This window comes from Lichenostomus cassidix, chromosome 1Aa, assembly GCF_008360975.1.
Source record: "Lichenostomus cassidix isolate B80296 chromosome 1Aa, HeHo_3.0, whole genome shotgun sequence".
Lineage (NCBI taxonomy): Eukaryota > Metazoa > Chordata > Aves > Passeriformes > Meliphagidae > Lichenostomus > Lichenostomus cassidix.
In genome coordinates, this window is record NC_139480.1 from 48,286,357 (window position 1) to 48,309,689 (window position 23,333).

Sequence of the window (23,333 nt, forward strand, 5' to 3'; positions counted from 1 at the left end):
GGAAAGGAAAAGGAGACACTGCTTCTAATTTTAAAAGTAACTAATACAGGAAAAAAGGAATTAATTGAAAGATGATTTGACATGATGGGAATAATTGTGAATGTTCCATTTCTTTTGTTTCAGCCAGAGCTGAATATGAAAGATACATCATTTTTATCCCTCCTTCGCCTTTGTTAATCTCTGGTTTCTTCGCTTCCATCTCCTCCTGGCCTGAATCCTCTCCTCCTCTCCCTCTGTGAGTATTAACCCTCTCTCTTCCAAATTTGTTACTACCTTAGCAAAAAACCAACTAACCAACAAACAAAAAGGTTAAAAAAGGGCAAATCACACCAAAACACTCTTCAAACTGGAGTCACTGAGGTTACACACTCATACAAATGATAAGGTGTCTTGTTCCAAAAGAAGCCTCATGGACTTCCATTCAAAAGAAGACACTAAAGTCCCAGAACAGAACTCCTGCAGGAGAACAGGGCCAAGTCCAGCCCAGGCAGTCATATTCCCTTGACCTCTGTGGTAGCCAATAAGTTCTTAATGTGTTTTTCAAAGTTTTCTATTCTGTTTAGAACTTATATGCCTTGTTAAATAGTCTCACTTTACTTCACCCATTAATAATCTGCTTTTGGTGGAGTTCTCAAAATGGGCTCTTTGTGCGAATACTCTGTCGAGCTGGCAGCTTTATTCAGACCAGCTACATTGAATTGGGCTTCACCAAGTACCTATTTCTTGGGCTCTTTTTCTCCCACTGGGACACACAAAAGATAAGAACTTTTTTTTCTGTTGTTGCTGAGTCTGATTTGTATTTAGAGGTTTTCACTTGCCTTTTCTTTCTTTTTCAATAATGATTAATCATCACTTCCCCTGGCTGACTGCTGAGCTCCCACATGTTGTGAAAAATTCAGGTAGCTTGTTTAATATCAGCTTGACTGAGCAGTGGTTATGCAGTAGAGTCCCTTTCACAGGGTTTGTATCATTTTTAATGTGCATTTGCAATACATTTCTATCACATCTGGGCATTCCCTCAGCAATTATTTGAAAACCTATTCATTTACCTTATTTTATCCAAGAGAAACTGGAACAGAGAACAGACTATTTGATGGCTACAGCTTTATTTTCTGTATACTGCAAAGTAACAGCTTAACCTTTGGTTGAGACATTTCTCTACTTAGCCAGAATTGTGTACACAGTGATCCTCAACACACCAAGTTTTCAGAGAAATAATTTCTGCTACCAAACCAGAAAAACATCTTCTCTCCAACCCTCCCCAATTCAGTTTTACAAAATGAACAACTGAGGGATATTACTTGTTATTAAATCCAGTAGATACTAATTTAGCTGAAGGGCCTGATCTGCCCTAATCAGGCTATCTAGCAGAAGTGTAGTACCTAAGAGAGCAGCTTGAAAATGGGTGAGTTGTTACGGGGTGCAGAGAGAAGAGCAGGACTACCAGAAGAAGCAAAGAAAGTAGCTTCTTGCCCTCCCATATGTTCACCACTTGTATGTTTGTACAAAAGCTTACAGGATTCCCTCCCTCCATCTGGTATATCCATACAGTCCATACACACAGTATGAGATGGGTAAGCCAGAAGTTATTAAGAAAAGTCTAGATTGCCTCTATCTCAGCCTAAAGCCCCTTCACTTTCCTTCCCTAACTGAAGGATTAATGTGGTTACCAATGACCATTTAATTCACATGGGTGTTCTTCCTGCCTCTGAAAGAAAGATGGAATGGAGCCTGAAGAGACTAGGAGTGCCACCAGATCCAGAATGAAGGGATAGGTCTACCTGAATACCGAACCTGAAGTTAACTTGAAGCCTGACATTTCTGAGAGGCATTCCCACTGAACAAACCTAACTGCAGGAACTGATCAATAGTTAGCCAAAGAGGTGACAAGGCAGGGAGGATCCAGCAAGGTCTCGGTGAACAGTCCAAGATTTTTGCTCCCTCTCCTTCATAAGTGTGAAAAATAGGGGAAAAATTCTTAATCTTCTTCAAAGGGTTCTATTTCATACCAACATTTCAAAAGATCAATTGCCAATAAATTAAGACAAACCAAAAAACAATGTATGTCCCGGTGGCAATGGAAGATGCACTCCTCTGTCCCTGTCATGTCACAAGAGCAGTTCCAGCACAGCCCTGTGGGCCACACTGTGCCCTCACAGGAGTACTGGTGTCACATAGTTGGCAGGGAAGAGACCCAGTTCCCCACGCAGGCGCCCTTTCCACCAGGATGGGTTGGAGCTGTCCAGGACCTCTAAGATGTCTCCGCTGCGGAAGCCCAGCTCGTCGTGCTCCATAGCGTCAAAGTCGTACAAGGCTCGGACCCACAGCGTTCGCTGCAGAGAGGAGACAGGCAGGGAACAAGGAGCCAGAGTCTTAGAGGTCATCTTCCTGTCACCCCTCTTACACCCCTCTTAGTACATATGTTCACTAAGCAAGGACAAGCAGTCCTGAAATTTAGACCAACTTGCAATTAAACCAGGAAGTGGCCAAGATGCCAGGAAGGAGGGACCAATTTACTGGGACACCCAAGGGACTGTGTTTGGTTTCTCAGCAGCCTCAGTGTATTTGTGGGTATTTTGCACCACAAGGTGAAAAGTCAGACTGAGAGCAGCTCCTTAGGAAATAGTGGCTCTGTTGCCTCCGCCCTCTACGGGCAGCCAGGACAGCCATATCTGAAGCCATTTATGGGAGCACAGAAGGGCTCCTGCCTGAGTCCTGCTGGGCTGTAACTATAAGAGAATTGCTCTAGGGAGCTAGCCTGGTGCAGATACCAAAATATGTCCTTGGCCAGCAGAAGACTGAGAGAGCCAGCACACAGGTGAGAGTAGAGAACATTGTGAAGAAGGATAAGAAGGATACTCGCTCTTTCAGGCTCTTCTAAACGTTCCTAAACGTTCTTCAGACTCTCCCCAAGATCAGGCCCCTGAGGTCAGAAGGACTGGGGATCCGTTTGGGTATATCAGTTTATTTGGGGTATGCACTATAATGTGCACTATGGTTAGACTTTTTCTTATGAGAGCTTAATCCTAAGAGACTTTGCAGTCAATCTCCCATTTTGGCCAGAAATCATATTTTAAAGGACATAGCTTGGGCTTCTTTCTGGGAAATTGTTGGCATCCACACCACAGGGCATGGATAATTTAGGAGGTATATTTGGCAGGGACAGATGGAGATCTGTTTAAAGACAGACTAACTTTTGATAAATCTGCCATTCATGGCCCCGCTTAGACCTGGCTCTTAGTTATTTGGTTGGACATACAGACCTTCCTATAATTGGATTTGTGGCTTTTAGATCACTGATGGGATGTAGCAGGCAAGAGCATGTTGTTATTCATTGCCACAGCCTCTGAGAGATAAAAACCATTGTATTTGGAGCTAGACTACAATAAAGATTTGGGGCTTTTGCCAAAAAAAAAGGGACATGCCCCTATTTTTTATCACGTTCCAAATCTTCTAATCCAATCTGTTCTCTTTCTCTTACACTTGAGAAGGGTCTGCCATCCCTTCCTTCTCTCCTTGGATCTAGGTCCTCTGGTTGTGGGCTAAGCTGTACATTTCCTCAAGGAAGAGGAAATGTACAGCTTTAGGTCACACTGAGCTTATGGGGAAATAGTTTGGAGTTGGCAGTGGAACCACAAGCCAAGGCAGAGAAAGACACCATATTCTATGTGGGCATTCACATAAGTGGGAATTTACAGAGCAGGGAGTTACTTAAGGCCAACTGCCTGGTATGGATCCAGGTAAGGGAGTGGTCTGGGGTGCTTCCAGAGACACATCTGGATCATGCCCACATCCACTGTGCTAAGAGGCTCTGACAGCCAGGAGTGTGAGGTAGGTGAGCCCTGCTTTGACCGCAAAGTAAGTCTGAGAGGATGAGCCAGGAGCAGGTAAATAGAGCTGACTGATCTCAGGCCTTCTCAGGACTGCAGCAAAAATTGACTACAAATGCATTGCAAGACAGAAGGATCACTGTAGCATGGCACAGTATCATGAGGCAGCTCTCCATAGAACTTAAAAAATGTACTACACATCTAGCTACTGATGTCAATCACCACCTGCCTGTGGTGGCAAAGACAGTTGAAAGTCCTTTGCATTAATGGACGTGAAGCTCTCTTGGAAGAGATCATTAGGCTTTCAAAAATGTCTTCTGCTGGACTGGACTCATGCTTGATCAAAAACCATGGGTGAGCTTGAGCTCATTCCAATGTCCCAGATGCCTATTTCACTGAGCTCATGCTAAGTTCCCTCTTCCAGTGAGGCTGCACAAGACAGCAGAGAGCAGTTACCAGAACAATGCTCATAGAACACTCTAGTCCTACTCTCAGAGTGCCCCAGAAGCAGATTCAAGTGTCTGGAATAGAGTCTTGAGACTCAGAAATGTCTTGTAAGACATATCCTGTCAGGCACAGTACACAACTCCTCATACAACCTCCATGTAGGTGACATTGTCCAGACTGCTTGGCCATTGCTAAGGGACCCACTGACTTGGGCAGATGAGGCCTTCCAGGTGCATCACCTACCGGTGCCTGCTGGTGCAGTGGGTCTGTGTGTCTCCGTTGCATTGCTCCTCCACTTCCTTGGCCATGATCCCTTACTCCATGCAGCACATCTTTCCTGTCCAGACTCCCACCATATCTTTCCTACAAAGAAAACAGCAAAAGTCACATTGCTGTGGTTTTGGCTGGAATAGAGTTAGTTTTCTTTGTAGTAGCTGGTATAGTGCTGTATTTTGGATTCAGTATGCAAATACTGCTGATAACACACTGATATTTCAGATGTTGAGAAGTAGTGGCTCACTCTAAATCAAGGACTTTTCAGTGTCTGGCCAAAGGAATAGTCCTTACTCTTCAGCATCATACCCAGTATATAAACTGGGGGGAATTGGCCATAAGAGGCCAATAACTAGACAGGGACTGGCATCAGTCAGTGGGTGATCAGCAATTGTATTGTGCATCACTTGTTTTTCTTGAGTTTTATTCCTCTCTCTCTTTTTCTTATCACCTTATAAAAAAATAGAAATTACTATTATTAACTTTATTTCAATTATTAATTTGTTCTTATCTCAACCCACAAGTTTTACCTTTTTCCTGAATCTCTCTCCACTCCCACCAGCAGAAGAAGTGATTGAATGGCTGCATGGTTCTTGGTTGCCAGCTGAGATTAAACCATGACACATGTATATACTGAGATGTATAAATGAGGGAATTTAATAGTCATTAGTGGGCAAGAAGTCAGGGGCAAGCCCCCAAGTAAATAATCTTAGATGTCTGCTTCCAATACAGTGCTCCAGTTCAGCAAGCAATGACCCTCGTGGAAGAGGTCAACAGACTGTTCTATTTTGGATTTTACTTCTTAGAAGCTGAAAGCTGACTGGCCTCAGCTGTGTTTTACAGCTGCTGAGAAAAATGGTCAGAGAGGGGCTTTTTTGATCTCTGATACTTATGGAGAAAAACTAAAGTTACTCTGACTCACAACTGAAAAGCCACGCTTGCCATGCTTGTCAAGGGGACTTTAGCCAGTCTGGAGTTATTATGACCTAGTCCTGCCCACTCCTTGCTCCTTCTCTGTCCCATATGCTGGTGGAATGTCAGTGATGCTGATGCAGCTGACAGTATCTGAGGACTCACCACTTTACCTTTCCTTGGGCTGCTCCACAGGGTAAAGGACAGTAAGCAAGCCTATAAATCTAGCAGTCAAATTAACCAAAGAAAAATGAGACTAAATCAAGTTCAAAGAAAAGTAGCCATATCACACATCTGAAGACACATCACACATCTGAAGACACAGGCAGACCACACATCTGAAGTCCTATCAACACAAACTGACCCAGGCAGATGGAGAGAGGAAGTAGGAAACATCTGGGAAGCAAGTTCTCTTTTGTGTGCACAGCTGAGAGGTGCAGATTTTTGACCAAGTGGTTCACTCATTACCAAGCAATAAATGCCTGGGCTTGATGTCCCAGCCCCTTGTTCCTGGTAGTACCTGTTGCTGCTGCAGTAAGGGGATAGGATGCTCTACATATCTCTTGGATACAGAAGAATTTTCTCCAGCTGCTCCTCCCAGATAGAATCCTTCCCGACCTATCCGTTCTAGGCTCCCACCATGTCTCTCCTGATGGAAGAAAGATCACCAAAGTGAGGTCAGGTTGTGCTTCCTACCACATCCTTGACTAAATCTGTGCAATCATTGCACACTGATCTCTACCACTACCCTCTATTCTGGAGGTTCTTTCAAACAAAAGATCCCACTCCTCTGAACAGAAGGACAAATCTGGAATGCTGTATTTTAGATCTTTATCATAGCCACTCTCCATCTGAAGTCAGGGTAGTACTGGGAGGTGCTGGGCTGAAAATATGGCCACTGATGTGGGGATCAGCACAGGAGCCAAGCTCTTTCTTTCCCTTTGACTTCATTTGCCTCTGCAGTGAAATCTATTACAATCACTTTATCACATGGCTGTAGCATCTAGAGATTTGAATTGTGAACAGAAACCCCACTGTGATGAGTGCTAAACCTATCCTGCTGTGCCCATCACCATAACAAATGTACAGAAATCTTGCCAAAGTAAACTTAACTTCTGTTCTTTCATTTGCCTGTCTGCATCTTGGAGCAAATACATCTCTTTCCCTTCCGGCTCACAGTCAGCCCAAACAGGTTGTTTTACTGATATACATGCATACAATCTTTCTTTCCTTCCCCAGACTATTCATCACTGTGGTCTCTCTTTTACAGGTCCCAGATCCTCTATTTTAATACCTTACTAGGGCATTTTTAAAGCTCTGGATAAATGGTCTAGAAAGAGACAAGAACCCAAGCCCCTTCTTCAGACTGAAAAATGTATCATGTGTCATTTTGAGCCAGCAAGAATGAACCACACGCAGTCTAAAAAACTTTACTGCTGTAGTCAGCAGGTAACATACTTTCTACTTTGCCTCTACCTGCACATCCTGGTAATTTAATACCAGAATCCGTTCCCAATAAAGCAGGACTTTGATTACTGCAGTGACCAGGCATGTCACTGTACAGTGAGTGTAATGTGTAGCAGTCTCTGCTCTGTCATTTGTTTGTTCCTCTGGCACAAAACCAGGCATTCATTGGCCTGGGATTTCTCTGCCTTCTCAAACATCAACTATACCTTCCCTGAAGGCACATCTTGTTCCCATATCTGCTATGTTCTTCTTCTCAGTAGTACTTTCCAGTTCCTAACAGCCAGGTTAACTGCTCCAGGTTCTTCCCTCTGTTCCTCCACATTCCTTTTACTGTGTTTTCTCAGTAGCAGTTTGAGCAGACAAACTTGCAGTTGTAGTTGGACTCTGGGTGTGTGCAAGCACACTAAGAAACCAGACTCAAATTCTTCTCAGTCACAACCTACCAGTCAGCTCTGCACCTGCCCTTAGGAAGTCTAGGCATTTCAATAAGGTAAGTCCTGCTTCCCTTGGCATCTTAGAATTTTCACTCTGAGGTCCTAGCACAGCTTTAGCAAAGCACCTCTATGCAGATTTGAAGAGTCAAAAAGTTCTGCTCAATTATATAATCCACTGAATCCACTAAAATCTGCATCTCAGGCCCCACCAGTGCAGTGATGTGGCTGGGTTTCCAGGGACAGACTCATCACCTCCCCATCCTGAGACATTCTCATGGGATGACCTCCTTCCACAGAAAGGTTTCTGACTGAGAAACTCCTAAGGACAGTTTGTGTTTACCTTCTCTTCTTGGCTGTTGTCCCTTAGGAAGATCTGCTTGTGCCTGGAGATGGAAGTTGTCTTGTAGTAGTCCACCAGCTTGTTTACTGAGTGGAATTTCTCTGTCCACAAGTAATAGTTACCCTTTGAATCCCTCATCACTTTGAAGTGTTGCACATCATCTTCATGCCTGGATTCCATTGGAAAAGTAAGAGATCATCAAACAGATTGCACTTGTACCTTTTCTGAAGAAAGTTTTTTCCAGAAGGGTACCAAAACTTCTTGCTTGACCAAACCCAGACTTTTGGAAAGTCATACAGTGGCTGTCCTTGTGCATACTGGACCCAGATGTGTCTCTATTTCAGAAGACTCATCGATTTGCAAACACAGAGTTTTTGCAGGGCTGCCCAGCCACTAAGCACTGTAGAACAAAGCATAAGGTTTTAAAGCCTCTCTTTCGAAATAAAGGCCACAGGAGTTTCCAGGGTGAAAAAGTGCAGCTGTAGTCTGCCCAATAGCCTCTGCAGGTCCTGTTAACATCCAGTCTGCATTGACTATAAGACATGTATTACACATTTACACACCATGGGGATCACCACTACATGCAGACACAGTCATCTGAAGCCATACACTACGCTTTATAATTGTATAAATGCAGTGTAACATCATTACTACAGGTCATTCTCCCTATCCAGAAAGAAAAAAAGAAGGAATTTTCCAATGCAGTTAATAAGCCAAATTAACAGTTTCAGCTTTCTGCCCCTTATTCCTCCTGCACCTCTCCTCCTCTCACCTCTTATCTGATGTGTACAATTCCTCTTTGCACCAGATGTGATCTGGTTTTGGTACCCACCTCCTTGCTCTGTGCAACTCCAGGAACTCAAAACACTCTTCTCAGAGTGTACATCTGCACAAATAGACTAAATGGGGACAGGCAGGGACTGAATGCTATCCTTGACTGCTACAGTCCTAAGCTGTTAAAGCATTAGCAGGTTGTGGTTTAAATGGAAAAGCTCTCCCTCAGATAGTACTGGGCCATGGTTAGGAAGACAGAATGGGCCAGGAACTGTTCACAGGGAGCTGCTTGAATACAGCTCTTCTGTCTGGTGGGGTGAAGAGGGTTTAGCCATAGAGAATCTGACCTCTGCCTCACTGCTTGACTTCAGGGCCAGAGAAAGAGCCTGACTGTACTTAATTTGTTGGTGTTTATCGGTGTAAATGTAAACGGAATGTTTTCCTGCATTCCTCCTGGGTACTTTTTGAGCTGCCTGGATCAGCAAATACACACCACTTAGAAAAGACATCATTAATCATGACTCTAATTAAAACTGGTTATCAATTGTTTGACTGAAAATTGGGAAACCAATCATCATTTAAGACCTCTGCTTAGAAGCAAATGCTCTGAGGAGTGCTGGGCTACAGCAAGTGGCTGAAATGCAGCTGGGCTGCAAGCATTGAAAAACCATTCCCTGTCCAATGGCTGTTTAGTGACCTGTGGGAAATAAGTTAACAATGTAATAGTAATCTCTTAATAGGTAGTAGTAGAATTCTTGGATTCAGTAACTAGAGCTGTCAGGGAATTAAAACAAATGGAAAACACAAATTAAGCACTGTGGGAGACTTTCCATGTACTACTGTGCTTTGCTGTAGCTCTTTCAGAGAAGGAGGTCACCAGGGGATGCAGCTTTGGAATGGGGCATTCACTGTGTCACTTGAAAAGAGGCAGAAACACTTGGGAATCAGATGCCTAATTTGTACTCATTCACAACAGAGCAGCACTGCCAGGGACTGGTAGTGTACGAACTTCCCAAGAGGTGACATCACATTAGGAATCCTGTCAAGAGGAGGCTAGGGACACCATTAAACAGGAAAAGAAGCAGGAATATGCTGTGAGGAGCAGATACCTGACAGAGATGGAAAAGTCACCCTGAGAGTTCTGACTGGCGCGGACGATGAAGCAGCCAACTCTTCTGCTCATGAGAAGGTTCTCTGCTTCATGGCGGGATATCTTCTCATCATACCAGCTGTCAAGTGGGAAAATCATGGAGATGTGAATAAGGATGAGAATTAAAATGAGGAATAAAAAAAGTTGAGGGTGGGGAGAATGTGAATAAGCAGGGTGGAGGAAAGAAAACAAAAGGATCAGAGGAGCCCACATGGCTACTCCCAATGGCCATGTTATGCTTAGGTACAGGGTTTGATGGATGCAGACCATTTTCTCTGAGCAGTAAAAGCACATAGATGCAAAGAGAACAATGTAAACTTTAGCCTGCTAAGAAGCAGCACTCAGCTGAAACTGTAATTACAGGCACAGTACAATAAGGTGTTAGTCAAAGAAATTGTAAATTACAAATGCGTATGTATACATATATATATATACACATTATTCTCAGACATATACATCAAATTGCTTTTTGGCAAACTGATTGAAAATTACTGGGCTCTGATGGATATATTGCAAGGAACACACATAAATTTTTAGCAGAAGCAAGCCATGAAAGTTTTAGTACTAATAAATTGGTTCCTGCAAGAGTTACAGTACCACAAAATCGCAGAAGCACAGAATACATAAGCACACTTATGCAAATTTAGCCAGGCATAGCAAACAATAGCATAAGGCACTGGACTAATAACGAGAAAGTCACCATAAATAGCAAAAGAATACAATGTCAGTAGAATATTTTCAGTGGAGACACAAAAATTCACATACATTTGCATGTGTCCACTCCATGGCTAATAAGATCTACAATCTGCAGTCTTTGCTTTTACGTAATGCTTAATTGCCTGTATAGCATTAAAATTGAGGACTGATAATTTCCTAAGCTCTGTAATTTCCAATTTGGAGTTTCTTATTATCATCACAGTTTATCTATGTATCACTAGCAAAGGGAAATCAGACTTTGATGAGCCTTGATAACCAGTCTCAATGATTACCTGACAATAAAAAGATGGGCAAAACCAATCCATCAAAAATAGGAGGCAGCTTTCTTCCCTACATCTGGTTCTGTCATCTGGCCTGAACTGCTTCAAAGTGCAGATGTGGCTCTTAGAAAAGTGTCAAAGTGGAAATATTTCTTCACAACTCTTGCACAGAGAAAGCAACACAAGAAAAATGTGTGTGAAAAAGAAGCTGCCAGTGTTCCTGAGTGATGCCACAGCCCTGTGAAAGAGTGAACAAGAACAACTGACTAGAAGATCTCATTCCCCTGAGGCCCAAAAGTACAAGCCCATATTTGCACAGCAAACTAATAATGTCCTTCAGCTCAGCCAAGCAAGCTGGCTTATATCCAAAAGGCCAGTAAGTGCCTCCTCCAAAGGGGAGAGAGGCACTTATTTGTAACCTCAAAATCCCTGTGTGCTCCCAGTATGACTGCTCAGGGCACTAGCGCATTACAGCCACAAGTACAAGGCTTGGTACATGCTCTGCTTTTTGGCTCCTGAAATGCTGCAGCACTTTTGAAAAAAGAGGACAATGAGAGGTGCTTCTGGGAGCATTTCTGCTAACTGAAAGGTTGTAAAAACCCTATGCACTGTCATATCTATGGCACAGGGCTGGAGAGCACATTTAACATGCATTCCAGCACGCATCAGTCCTTTCTGAAAGCGGCAGTGCTGTCTCCTCAGCGGGAAGACAGAAATGCAGGTATTTTGTTTGGGGATGTGTGTGTCTGAGAGCAGGGCCGCGTGTCTGGTCTATCAGCTCTGCCGATCCATGAGTAACACCAGCTGTCCCAGTCGCGCAGCATTGCACTGACCTCTAGTGCACCGAGAGAAACTCACACGCACTTGGCTGGGGGAGGGAATGCGGATGGCAGGGTGGGAAAAGGGAGTCAATGCAGTTAAAAGCCGAAGGGAGAGGGAATTTCTTTTTTTACAATTCGTTTTCAGAAAGATCTCTTGCTCTTCCTTTTGTGCTTTGTTGCCAAGACTTCACATCACGACTATTCTTCTCTCTGAGGACATCTAAACGCAATTCCTGCCACATCCCAGCGACATCCCTCCGAGCAGCAGTAACAAGAGTCACTTGGGAGTGACAGCAATCATTGAGATCCATTTAGCTCCGAAAGAACAGAGAATACTCTGGAGCAGAAATCTGCTGCGCTGGCAGAACTGTGTATAGAGTTATGGCAACCCTTGCCAGCCCCAAAGTGTAGGATGTTATACCCAGCACTTCCCCTGTCTTGTGCTCCTCTGAGGGTGCAAATGTGCTCCTGACAATGCTCGGTGGGAAAGTGCCACGGTGGTGACACCATTCCTGTCACACTTACAGGGGAACATGGAAATCAATGAAGTTCTTAGGAACGTAGCCCTCGTGACTTCTGAGCTCAGCCTTGAACCACTCCTCCTGGGAGCTCAAAATCTGCAATGGAGAAATGGATGGAATAAATGTTTCTCCTGAGAAAGGCAAAAGTAATTAAGAGTCTGGCAGAAACCTAGACAGTCTTATAAGAATAAAAGAAAATGCTACACGTACTCTACTTCCCACCCACGGTGCAACAAGGTTAGTGGCTGATGACCACTTCAGCACAAGCAAGCGATAGAAGAGTTGGAGCAGAATTAGACAGATTGCTTGTTAACTTTACCCTTTAGTCTGACTGCCTGTACAGGCAGCCAGGGATACTGTCTGTGTGTCTCTAATGCCTGTGAAATGGAAAAATTCAGCTTTGAAAGACTTAATAGGGATTTAAGTTATTCTCTGTGTTGCCTTTAATAGTTGGTACTGGAACATACCAGATTCACAAAGGAAGAAGAAAATATCTGTGAAAACTCCTCTGACACATGGGTATGGAGGGATATGCAGCTGTATCTGTGTGTGTTATGGCTGCACAGATGTTACTGTGTGCTCTCACACATCATTTCACAAGAGATTCTTTAGTGAGTTAAGTCTTCAGCTGCCCTGAGCTTTGCCAAGGTAGATAAAAGAAGGAGGCAAAAAGTATTTTCAAGACACTATTATACTTAGGAGTTTGTAGGATAGCTGGAAATGAGTCCATATCACACAGTAGAGCAACTTCAAGTGTGCTCACATTAATGTAAACTGTAATGGTCCTTGGGAACTTCCCTGCTGACCAGGGAGGGACCAAATTCACAACACCCTGGCTGATGGCCCAAGATACAGCCCCAAGCTAGAGAAGAGAGGACAGGAATACAACCATGCTGGGCTTTTACTGCAAATGTTGTGGTCTTTGGTGTTTTGTCCGACATTCCAATTCCTGGGATGGGATTTTGCTGTATGAAATAGACCATCTTTCTGGTTTTGGAGAGGAGCCTAAAAGCATGAGCCATGACAGTTTTAAAAGGAGAAAGCAAGTGGAAAAGACTTAATTTAAAATCTATTGTTAACAGTAATAATACTTACTTTGTGAGCCACTCTCATGGTTTTGGGAGCCTAAGGCACATTCTAACTGCTTCATATTGGCAACAGGATGTTACTGCCTCTGGAGCTAATTCTTCATTGCTTTCCCTGCCACGTAGACCTTTTTTATGCCTTTGAATTCAGAAAACTTAAGGAATAGAAAGCTGTGGAATTCCCTACTTGTATAGTCACTGCTGTCCTCATGCCTGGGTGCTGGGTTAAGGATCTTTCTTTACTGCTGTGGCCAAACATAGGGGATGATAGCTACTTCCTCCTCATGCTCAGGCCCTGCTCTGTTGGAAGTGGGGTTTCTAGAAAACCCACCTGCTGTTTGCTGCTGCAGGGCTGGCAGGTTTCTCTCAGTGTGTCATCCTCTCAGAGAAGGATGTGGGGGGGGAAGAGGGTGGATTTCCTCCTGTCACTGCTGGTTGAGGGCCTCATGTTTCCTGTTTTCTAATCTCTACATCAATACTTCATCTTATCTCCTTTATAAATCAGCAGGTTGTTACAGGCAGCACGAGGGGGCTCATGATGGGGTATGAATGTTTGTGTGCCTCTGCCAGAGCAGAGTTGTAACTCAGGCTGATTTACTGCTACTATGGCTCAGGTAGCTAAGGCGTTATTTTGTTTACCTCAAGGACATTAAAGCAAGAGGCAGTTTGATTTTTCTGGCAGTGAATTCTCTATGACAACTAATAATAATAATAATAAAACTGGTGTGTAGTGTTGACAGTTTTTATCAGTAGCTTCCAGCATACTTTGAAGAGAAGCTCTAGCTTACAATGATTTTACAGGAAGGGAAACTGAGGAACAGAAAGAAAGTGATCTGGCCAACACCATCACCCCAGCCAGGGACTTGATGGAAGTCTCCAGAGAATGATTTCCTGAGAAAAAAGGTGTCAGTAAAGGTCATGGGATAGCAGGGACTGACTGGGGAAGAATTAGGGGTAAGTGTTTATCTGTGCTGAAGAGAAGCAGTGATTTCTCCAGAACCTTCTCACAGCTTTTTGGAAAAATTTGGAATTAATGAGTTCTGGGTGCTATCAACTTTGTCTAAGTGCCAAGAATTAAAAGACCAATAAAATAAAAAATGGTAGTGATGGAAAAGGCGAGGCTGAGACTCAATATCTGCTTATTAACTGGAATATCTGGGCCTGCACAGAGAGGCAGCAAAGGCTCCCTGGCCAAACAAGGGTTTACATCCTATTGTTGTACATCATCCCTTTGGACAGTGGCAGAGTTAAGGCCTTAGAGAGGAGTAATACTCAGGCATTTTCAACTGATACAGAACATCTGAATCTGAGAAGTGGATAAATAATTAGGGTGAAACTTCAAGTGACTTTATTTGTGGGACTTCGGTAGTGTTAATGAGAACTGTTCTACCATAACACATACAAATCAACTTTAAAGAGACTTCCAGATGCTCTATATTGTATAGGATCAACTCTACTTCTGCCATTGTCCCATTGCTACATTTCTGCAAGGATGTATATAACATTATTAGACCAGGACTTCTTAAACCATTCCATTATGTGTGCAACAGACTGTCTCATGGAATTTTCCTCTTCTATTTGCAATTGCCTAAAAACCCTGCAGCATCTAACAATAATTACCAACAGTGAAAAGTTCTGTAAGTTCTATAATGGACAATAGTTATCTTTTGAACAGTTTAAGAGCTGGAAATAAGGTAGACAGCAATCCCTCTGGACAGCACTCATCCTGCCTGCCTGCAGACATAGTCATCATAATGTACTCACTGTGGACTATTTACACCGTCAATGAAAACAGCCAGGACCCTCAAAATCTGTCTGTCAAAGATCTTGATCTCTGCCCCAGCAAAGGTACTTACCCTTCCCTGCTGACTACTGGAGGACTGCAGGGCAACTAAATCCACAGTTTATGGACATAAAATCAAGAAAAGTGGACGCAGAGTCAAGTAACCTGGGAATTGTTGGTTGACCTATTGCAAACCCTACAGGAGATGAGTATCCTGCATTTGTATCCTGGTTTGTGGATGTTGGTCCTCATCTGTTTTGTCGAGGCAAATGGAAGCACAGGAAGATCTGGCAGCAGACTCAGAAATGCTTTTTAGTCAAGCCTGGGACTGTACTTACCTTCAACACATCCCCAGCCTGGAAGCTCAACTCGTCTTCTCCAGAAGCAGTGAAATCAAACTTGGCAATGGCTTCCATACTATGTCTTGGGGGCAGAGCAAAGCTGGAAGAAGCATATACTTGTCAACATCTATGAGCTACTGGGATTGTGGAGTCCAGCCTCTCAAAAGCTGATAGGCAGTGCTGTGATTTGCATGTGGAGAAGCATGTACCAACTACTGGCAGCCATTATTCACCAGACATGGAAAGACATTAGCAGGTAGAGGAGGCTCATGGCTGAAGCTATAATTAGCTGAAATCAGAAATACAAACAACCTATAGTGTATGCTTATTCCAACAGATCTCTTTCTTAAGAGCAGTCTCTGGGAAAAAGCCTGTATAGACCAACCATTACTCTGTCACAGCTTTTTTCCCAAAAAAGCAAGTGACTCTGACCTGCAATAGAAAAATGGATGTGCCCCTGCAGTGACTTAATCTTTACCTAAAGAGTGAGACAAATTGTGGACAAAACAAACAGTGCTGCAATAAATATGTATTTTTTTCTTGGACAAGGGCCACAATACTGAAGGTTGAAAGTCTTTCCTTTGTGATGGCTTAGCATGGGTGGCCCCAACGTTCAGTGAGGAAAAACTCTTTGCAGAAAGGCTATATTCCCTATTTTGAAGCAGGCAGAGAGTTAGCCTACACCCGTGCTGGTTAGCCAGGAGTCTGAAATGTATCAGACAGCCTGCAAACCAAAGCCTGCTTTTCAGCACCAGAGCAATGTGGCAGGGGAAGTGGCAAGATGAGCTTTGCTCCTTCACCACTTCCTGCTCATGTAACTCGGATGTACCCCAGCAGGACCATTTCTGTAATCAAGAGTTACCGATTTCGGACGGCTGGCTCATGCATGCCACAGCCCAGCGGTGAGGCTGCCAGTGACAAGAGACAGCCAGGCAGTGCCACATTAAGCAAGCGCACTGCTGGCACATGCTCTTGCAGCACAGCTTGTGAAGACCATCAGACAGCTCCGATATAGAAGTAATTTTTATGATTTCTAGGCGAGGTTCATCTGGGAACAAAGGTCCTGAAGCCACAGGTTCCACTACCTAACCTCAATTCTCACAAAAACACCAACTCTCTATGGCTTGAGAGGAAGGGCCAACTTGCGCAATCCAAAACATTCTTATCCAGAAAACTCTAGAAAGACACTATACGAATTAACGAATAAACAACCCTACTTAGGGTTAGATATTTCTTGTGTATTAGAATTGATATAAGGTCTCCAAAATATGAAGTGCTGATACTAAACAAGTTCCAGAACTCTGCCACTTTAAAATAAAAAGAGTATTATAACTCTCCTGCTCAATACGTGCTGTGATGTTCCTCCTATGACAAATGGCCCAGGGATTTAACTACCTGTGTAACATGGATCCAGGGCCCAGCTCTGTTACAGTGCAACTTAAACTGCTTAGAATGGGCTGGGAGAAAGTCTGCAGGGCAAAAACTACAGAGGCAGGGCTGTTGGGACTTTACCAGCATTAGCCCAGGGATTCCAGAAGAAAACCACCAACATGGGCATATATAAAACCCCAGAGGAAAAACAAAACCACAGTTTAGTTGAGATAGTCGGTCTAGCTGAGGACCTGTCATGAATCATTGGGGTCATTGAGTTGAGTTGTCAGTGCCATCAGTCCTGGCCCAGCTGGTGGCAGATGGCAACCATGGAGGTTGACTCTTCATATGTGATTGATGCCTGCAAAGAATCTTTGAGTGCCTTTAAACAGGTGAGGAGTATGCTAATGTTTAGCATAATATTTCATAAAATCCTGACTAGGTTTTGTGTGTGTTAACTGTATAAAGCAGTTATTTATTGGCTAAATTGTCTGTTTCCTGCTTGCAGAGTCCGTTTGCATCTGACTAAAGATGCCTGAATAAAGTGATCCACAAGAGGGGCCAAAACATCACTGGATATTAGTTACAAGCACTTCTAACTATAAAAAGATGTTTATATGCTTCCTAGTGGATTCTGTTACCACTCTCTTTTTTGCTGCTTATAGGTGAATTTATATTCATGTTACTGATAAAAGGTATGCATCAATAAGGCAATTTTTTGGAGGTCCACAGAGAGTTTTGTTTAACAGAGCATGAATCTGTTCTAGAGCACTTGGGATTGCTTCAGTGCCAGAACCTCCCATGTAGGTTTGAGTACCCAGCTCAGCTGAGATCCACTATATGCCTGCTATTTCAGCCTGCTGCCTTAGGCTTTCAATCCACTTCAATACTAAACTCTAACACCCCAAAGCACATTGATACTTTATTCTCAGGCTTCAGCTTTACAGCTATTCCAAACATTTTCACCTCCTATTCTTTCTGTCAACCTACTGATGCTCTTTAGTTCTTGCTTTCAATACCTTTTGCAGATTAGGGTCACCCTCTGATCGCCCTACTCTTATTCCAAGGCATTGGTGTTACTCTGCAGAGTTACTCTCATGGAAGAGAACTGAAGGAAAAGACTACAGGAGAATTACTTTAATAAGGGTTGTTTTTCGGTGTTTTATCTTGCGGTGGTGGCCTGCTGCAGAGAGATCAGAGCCAACAATGCAGATAGATCCTGGAACTCCGAACTGCAGACCATTAATCCTAGCTTGAGGAAAAGAACACACTTAAAACAATAAACTTTTTAAATACAAATCCTGTCTTTGATTTCTGTACCTTAGACACAGAAGAGACAGTGGGGGTTCTCTCTGCAGGGGGCAAGAGAGTAGAACACCTTTCATTTTTCAATATCCCAAATGTTAAAGGTGCTATTGGAATGTGGCCCCCTCTAAAGGAGGAGAGTTGGTGAAACAGTTAAAATCTCCCCTCTCACTTCCTTTTCAATTTCAGCAATCCCAGCCTCGGGGAGAGACCGGGAGACAGATACCTCTTCAAACAATCTAACACATGGATTAAATGTGCCTTTCATTGCCAGCGGCAGGATTTAGAAGTGGCTCAAATGCCATCTACAGTGTTGGCTGTGTTGATAAATCAGCAATGCAGTAATGCTCTGGCCTTAAGCTCTTCCCCCACCAACTACTAAAGCAACACTAGCCAATAATCCTGTCTTTGAACTCCAGCCTACCACTTTTCAGCACCTGAACTTCAAACCAGTTCTGTTTTTCTTATCCTGCTCCTCCCTCCATATGTAACTTGAGAATCCCCACTCCACATGGGTCAATGCTGGGCCCTCATGAAAACTCCCCTGCCACGAGCCCATTCTTTCCCTCTCTGCATGTGTGTGACTGAGCACCACCCCACAACACAGACAGGAAATTTTTTGCTATTATCACAACTTACATTTCTCAAGCACCTTTATCCCAAAGGACAGTGCTGCAGTTTGCAGACCAAGCGACAAATTCTGCTTTTAACTCCATGGTACAACTCCTTTAAGCTTTTGATAACCAAGGACAATTTTAGACTGTGCATAATGTTCGCTGTGAAAATCACCTTTGTAGAGAGTTTAGCATGAAACTTATGCAATGTTCAAAGAGGAATTTTTTCAGTTCCAAGTGTGAGTTGACCGGTACCCTTCATTTTGTGCTGGCTTTCTGCACACAGGTGAATTTTCTCTGTGGTGCCCCATCGTAACAGGGTGGATCCAAGGGGCATAAGGCTAAGGCAGTTCTGTGGGATTGGTGCAACAGAAGGTTCACAAAAGGAAAAGTGAAAATCAGCATGGCTTTCAGAGTACAAGGTAGGCATCTTAGTTTGGCGTAACACCATTCCCTGAGCAAGAACATCAATATCTGTGTTGGTAGAAAGTGCCAAGGCCTAAAACATGTCAGCAAGCAATACACTCTGCCAGCAGAGTCCCAAAGAGTTTAACACCATTACCCTACACCATGTTAGTTCCAAATTCAGCTGTAACAATGCCAGGGGAGGTCACCACCTATGAAGAGTTTATCTCTCAGGGACTGCCCAGCCTCAGCCTTCCCCAGTCTCACATATTTACATCAGAAGGGGAGCAAAATTACAACAACGCGCTCTCTTAATGGAGCCATATGAAAAATAGTTTTTATTTGTATGCCTGTAGCATAAAAAATTGCACTCGTATCCAGTCTGAAGGTTCATCCAGTGAGGTTTTGCACCCAGATACACAGCATGAGCCACTGTGTCTTTGTTCGGCTCTGCAAGAACAAGCTATTGGGCTGATGAGCAACTGGGGACAGGATTCAACCCTGAACATCTGTACAGAAATTCCAGATGACATTTCAGCAGAAACAATGGAGAAGGGACCTGTAATCTAGAAGAGCTGTGGCAGATAACAGCTTTGTTTTCACCAGCTAAGCCACATACAAGTGGCATGGGAATATTTAGTTCTGAAAACACAAACCTCTTGCTACGGAGTTAACAGTGCAGTTTCACTGACTGTCAGTGATAAGAGAGTAAAATTTATAAGGGAGAACAAGTCACTAAAAGACTCAGAAATGCTGCATTTAAGTCTTGGTTATTCTGCTACCCAGAGCAATGCATAGCATTTGGGCTGAGCCTATGTGCAAACAAAATAAGCCTCCTAGCAACTTTCAGATTCACAGAAACAAACTTTCAGGACTCAATATCCAACAGCAGTTGGTAAGAAATGGCCCAAACTAGGACGGTGCTTAATCTCCCTAGGGAACCCAAGTCTTCTGTGCTACTTCCCATCACAACAGAGTACAGTTGTGCAGCAACACGGGAAGCTGGTGCAACAACAGACCCAAAGTGAGCAGCACAGTACCGCATGATACTGTGCAAGTAAAAAATCCCAAATCTTTGCTGCGCTAGAAGGGTTGGTGTGGGGAACTGGGGTGATGGGGAAACACCTCCTTCTGTTTGCCTACCTCCCCCCTCAGATTCCAGCTGGTCAGATTTGGCAGAGGCATAGGGATTTGTCCTGCAAAAGCACTGCCCTGTTGTGAAAGCTGATAAACAAGATGGCCCTGGCATCCCATGCTCTTCCCCTACCACGCAGTACCTCACCTTTCCTTCCAAAATCTCCCTTTCCTCTGTTGTACCTTGTCCCACCCAGCTTCCCCCACTGCAGTCTCAGAGCCATGCTCAGCCCATACCTTGCAGCAGCTCTCCTCTCCGCTGGCACTTTGCTCAAAAGCAGGAGGTGTATTACCACCTAAGGCACGGAAGAGACAGAGAGCTCAGCCTGTATCAGGCTCCTCCCTGCAGCGCCAGCGTAACACATCAGTAACAGGTCCACGTGTGGGGACAGGGACAGTCAAGAGTGGGCATGGGGGACAGAGGAACACAATTGTGTCTGTCACAGGATAGTGCGGGCATGGACAGTTACCATTCTCCAATGTTGGAAATATCTGGTACCCTGCATATTTAAAATGGTGGTGTCAGTTCAAAAGGAGTCACCTTTGGCTGCTGCTTCAGCCCAGGGTGATTTAACAGATGAGAAAAGGAGGGTCCCTGAAAAAGTGCAAGTGCTACCCAAATAAGGAAAACAGAAATGAGCACAGATCTGCTAAGTTAACTGAGAAACTGTAAGTCCGTTGAAAAACATATCTTGAGGAACAAGTAGCTGAAGACATAAAAACATGTAATAAAATTATTTTCAAAGACAACAGAAGCAGGAAGCCTGCCAGAGTGTCTGTAGGGCTGACAGATGATTGAGATGTAAAAAGAATGCTCAAAGAAGATAAGGATGAAGCACAAAAGCTAAAAGAATTCTCTGCATCCATGCATCTTTCATAGGGGTATGAGGAAGTCCCCACACTGGGGTTTTCTTTGCAGAGAAGAGCCAGGGGAATGATTTCAAGCTGAAGAACTGGAAGAAAAGGTTTTACAAAAAAATAGTAAATGAACAAGAGTAAATTAAAGGATTCAATATTTTAGAAGTCTTGACTGAAATTGAAAAAAACCATGAAATAATAAAGGCTGAGCAATTAAACTGTGGCATACAATTCTAGTCTTAACTCAGCCTCGGTATTAGGAAAAAAGCAGCAAACACAATGCCAATGTTTGAGATGTGTTTTGAGGGGATGCAAGGTGCAGGTCTGACCTCTTGGATGCCTGAAATGGGTAGAAAGAAGAATGACGAAAAGAATTACTGCCCCTAAGAGAGAAATAACATACCAAGTCCTCCTCACATAGCTTTTGTAGAAGGAAGTCATATTACACAAATCTGAGTTCTTTGAAGGTGCTGATGAGCATGTGGATATTGGTGAACACCTGTTATAAAACTTGCATTTATACATCGTTTTTTATGGAGTCTCTCATTAAAGACTCTTAAAAAGGCCTCCTAAGCTCTCAAAGAATAGGAGAGAAGGTCCTCTAGAGGATTAACAACTGATTAAAAGTTAGGAAACAATTTGAATGTGCTGTTCAAAGTATTCATAAATGATCTGAAAAACACAAAGTGACAAAACTTAATGAGGAGAAAAAAATCCAGGGTAATACAAATTAAATCTGATCACAAAGCCTTGCAGGTGGTTTTAAAAATACTGTTGAAATGCAAGACTAATCTCAGTGCTGATGACTGCAAAAGCAACGGACATGGGACTAAACAAACGTAACTACGTGAGCACAGCAATGAACTTAAAATTAGCAATTACCACTCAGGAAAGACACCTTTGAGCTGCTGTTTGAGTTCTACCAAAGCGTCAGCTGAATGGAAGTCAAAAAGGCAGGTTAGGAAGTGTCTGAAAAGCGACAGAAAACAAAGCAGAAGGCAACATCGTGTCAATATACAAATCCCTGGGGCAGCTGCTTGAATAGTTATCACTTGAATATTGCAGCTAGTTCTCATCCCTCCATCTTAAACACAGAGACAGTAGCATTAGAAATAGTAGAGAGAAAGTAATTAAAGATGACCAAAGGAAGGGAAAGTTTCTGAACAAGGAAGGACCAAATCAAAGACTGGGATCCTTCACCCTTAAAAAAAGCTGTCAGAGGGATGAATGCAAAAGCAATGTCAGAAATAATGAGAATCATGGAAAAGGTAAACAGGAATTTTTTATCCATCATTTCTGATAACAGAAGTGCTAGGAGTTCATTCCAAGAGTGTCAGAATCTGGGAGGCCATAGGGAAAGAAGCTTCGACATGTACTAGTCCTGTTCTTACTCTCCTTCCCCAAACAGCTGTTGCTAGGCACAGCATCATGGACTGTGAGGAACTTGAACCTAACCCAATTCATCCTTTCTTTTGAGCTGTGGCACTTCACCAAAAAACCCCACAATGTCCTAGACCAAGACAACCAGTCCAGCAGCAGGCTGGTAAGTGGTAGTCCCTACACACACACACACACACACACACACTGCCTTTTGGGGAAGCAATAATCTCCCTGGAATATCTGTAAATTAAAACAGTAGTGTGAAAATTATGAAGCACTCAGACCGGTCAGGAATAGATACAATAAGAGCTCCCTCTGAAGGGGGCAATCTCATAGATATTTTGCTGAAAAAATATACCAGTTCAGAAGGCAAGAGGCTAAAAAGGAAGAGCAAAGCAGCTAATTCTTGCCATGTTGTGAAAATTTTTATGTGTGGCTAACAGTACATAGGAAATACAAATTTCTGTACAGGCAGGTGGGACAGCAATCCTCAGTCTTCTTGGGTTTAAGTCTGTGCTTTCTTGTGGTCTGTGAACAGCATGACAGATTACATTATGTTACACATTGGAACGACCTAATTTCTCTGTTTTCTACCATGATGTGATCTAATGGGCCCCCCAGCGAGAACGCTGCTGGTGACTTGTCACTCATGCTTGCTGCCTGACAATGTCACAAAACACCACATGGATTCCTGTTATGTATCCAGAACTATTGCACTATAATATTAAATCTATTAAATGTCAAGCCATAAAAGATGTGGCTTTCTATACTATAAACAAAACACTCAGTACTGGCAAGCTCCCAACAATGAGAAAGGAGAGGAAATAAAATAGAATAGGGAATAACTCTTTTTCTTTCTTCTCCATTTCTATATATTCCTCCTCGGTCACACTTACAGTAACACATTAACCTCTTCACCTTGCAGAATACATCCATCACTGCTATGCTGAAAAATGGGAAGAAACATCCAGATACTTCAGCCATAAGTAATGGAAACAAACCTAATGGGAAGGACATCAGACTTCATGCATCTGTGTTTTAGTCAATCTCTATTAGACAGCTGGGTAAAACTCAGCCCAGGCTGACAGGTTATTCCACAACTACCTGCTAG

General features: G+C 43.2%; 1 protein-coding gene across 5 annotated transcripts in view; it reads right to left on the reverse strand.

Moving 5' to 3' along the window:
* Positions 1-1,089: 1,089 nt before the first annotated feature.
* The window catches only part of GRAP2 (GRB2 related adaptor protein 2), a 101,107-nt gene continuing 78,863 nt past the window's right edge, over positions 1,090-23,333 (reverse strand). For 2 of the 5 annotated variants that reach the window (XM_085048710.1, XM_085048709.1), the window contains 7 exons: positions 15,153-15,255; positions 11,951-12,042; positions 9,587-9,706; positions 7,704-7,872; positions 5,983-6,111; positions 4,521-4,640; positions 1,090-2,333 (listed from right to left, as the gene is read on the reverse strand). In XM_085048710.1, the coding sequence (XP_084904836.1) occupies positions 2,154-2,333; positions 4,521-4,640; positions 5,983-6,111; positions 7,704-7,872; positions 9,587-9,706; positions 11,951-12,042; positions 15,153-15,230 (888 nt within the window). In that variant the 5' untranslated portion in view covers positions 15,231-15,255 and the 3' untranslated portion in view covers positions 1,090-2,153. Of the gene's footprint in view, positions 2,334-4,520; positions 4,641-5,982; positions 6,112-7,703; positions 7,873-9,586; positions 9,707-11,950; positions 12,043-15,152; positions 15,256-17,846; positions 17,961-20,221; positions 20,297-23,333 lie in introns of those variants that run through there. The other 3 variants (XM_085048711.1, XM_085048708.1, XM_085048712.1) reach the window with 3 other exon arrangements.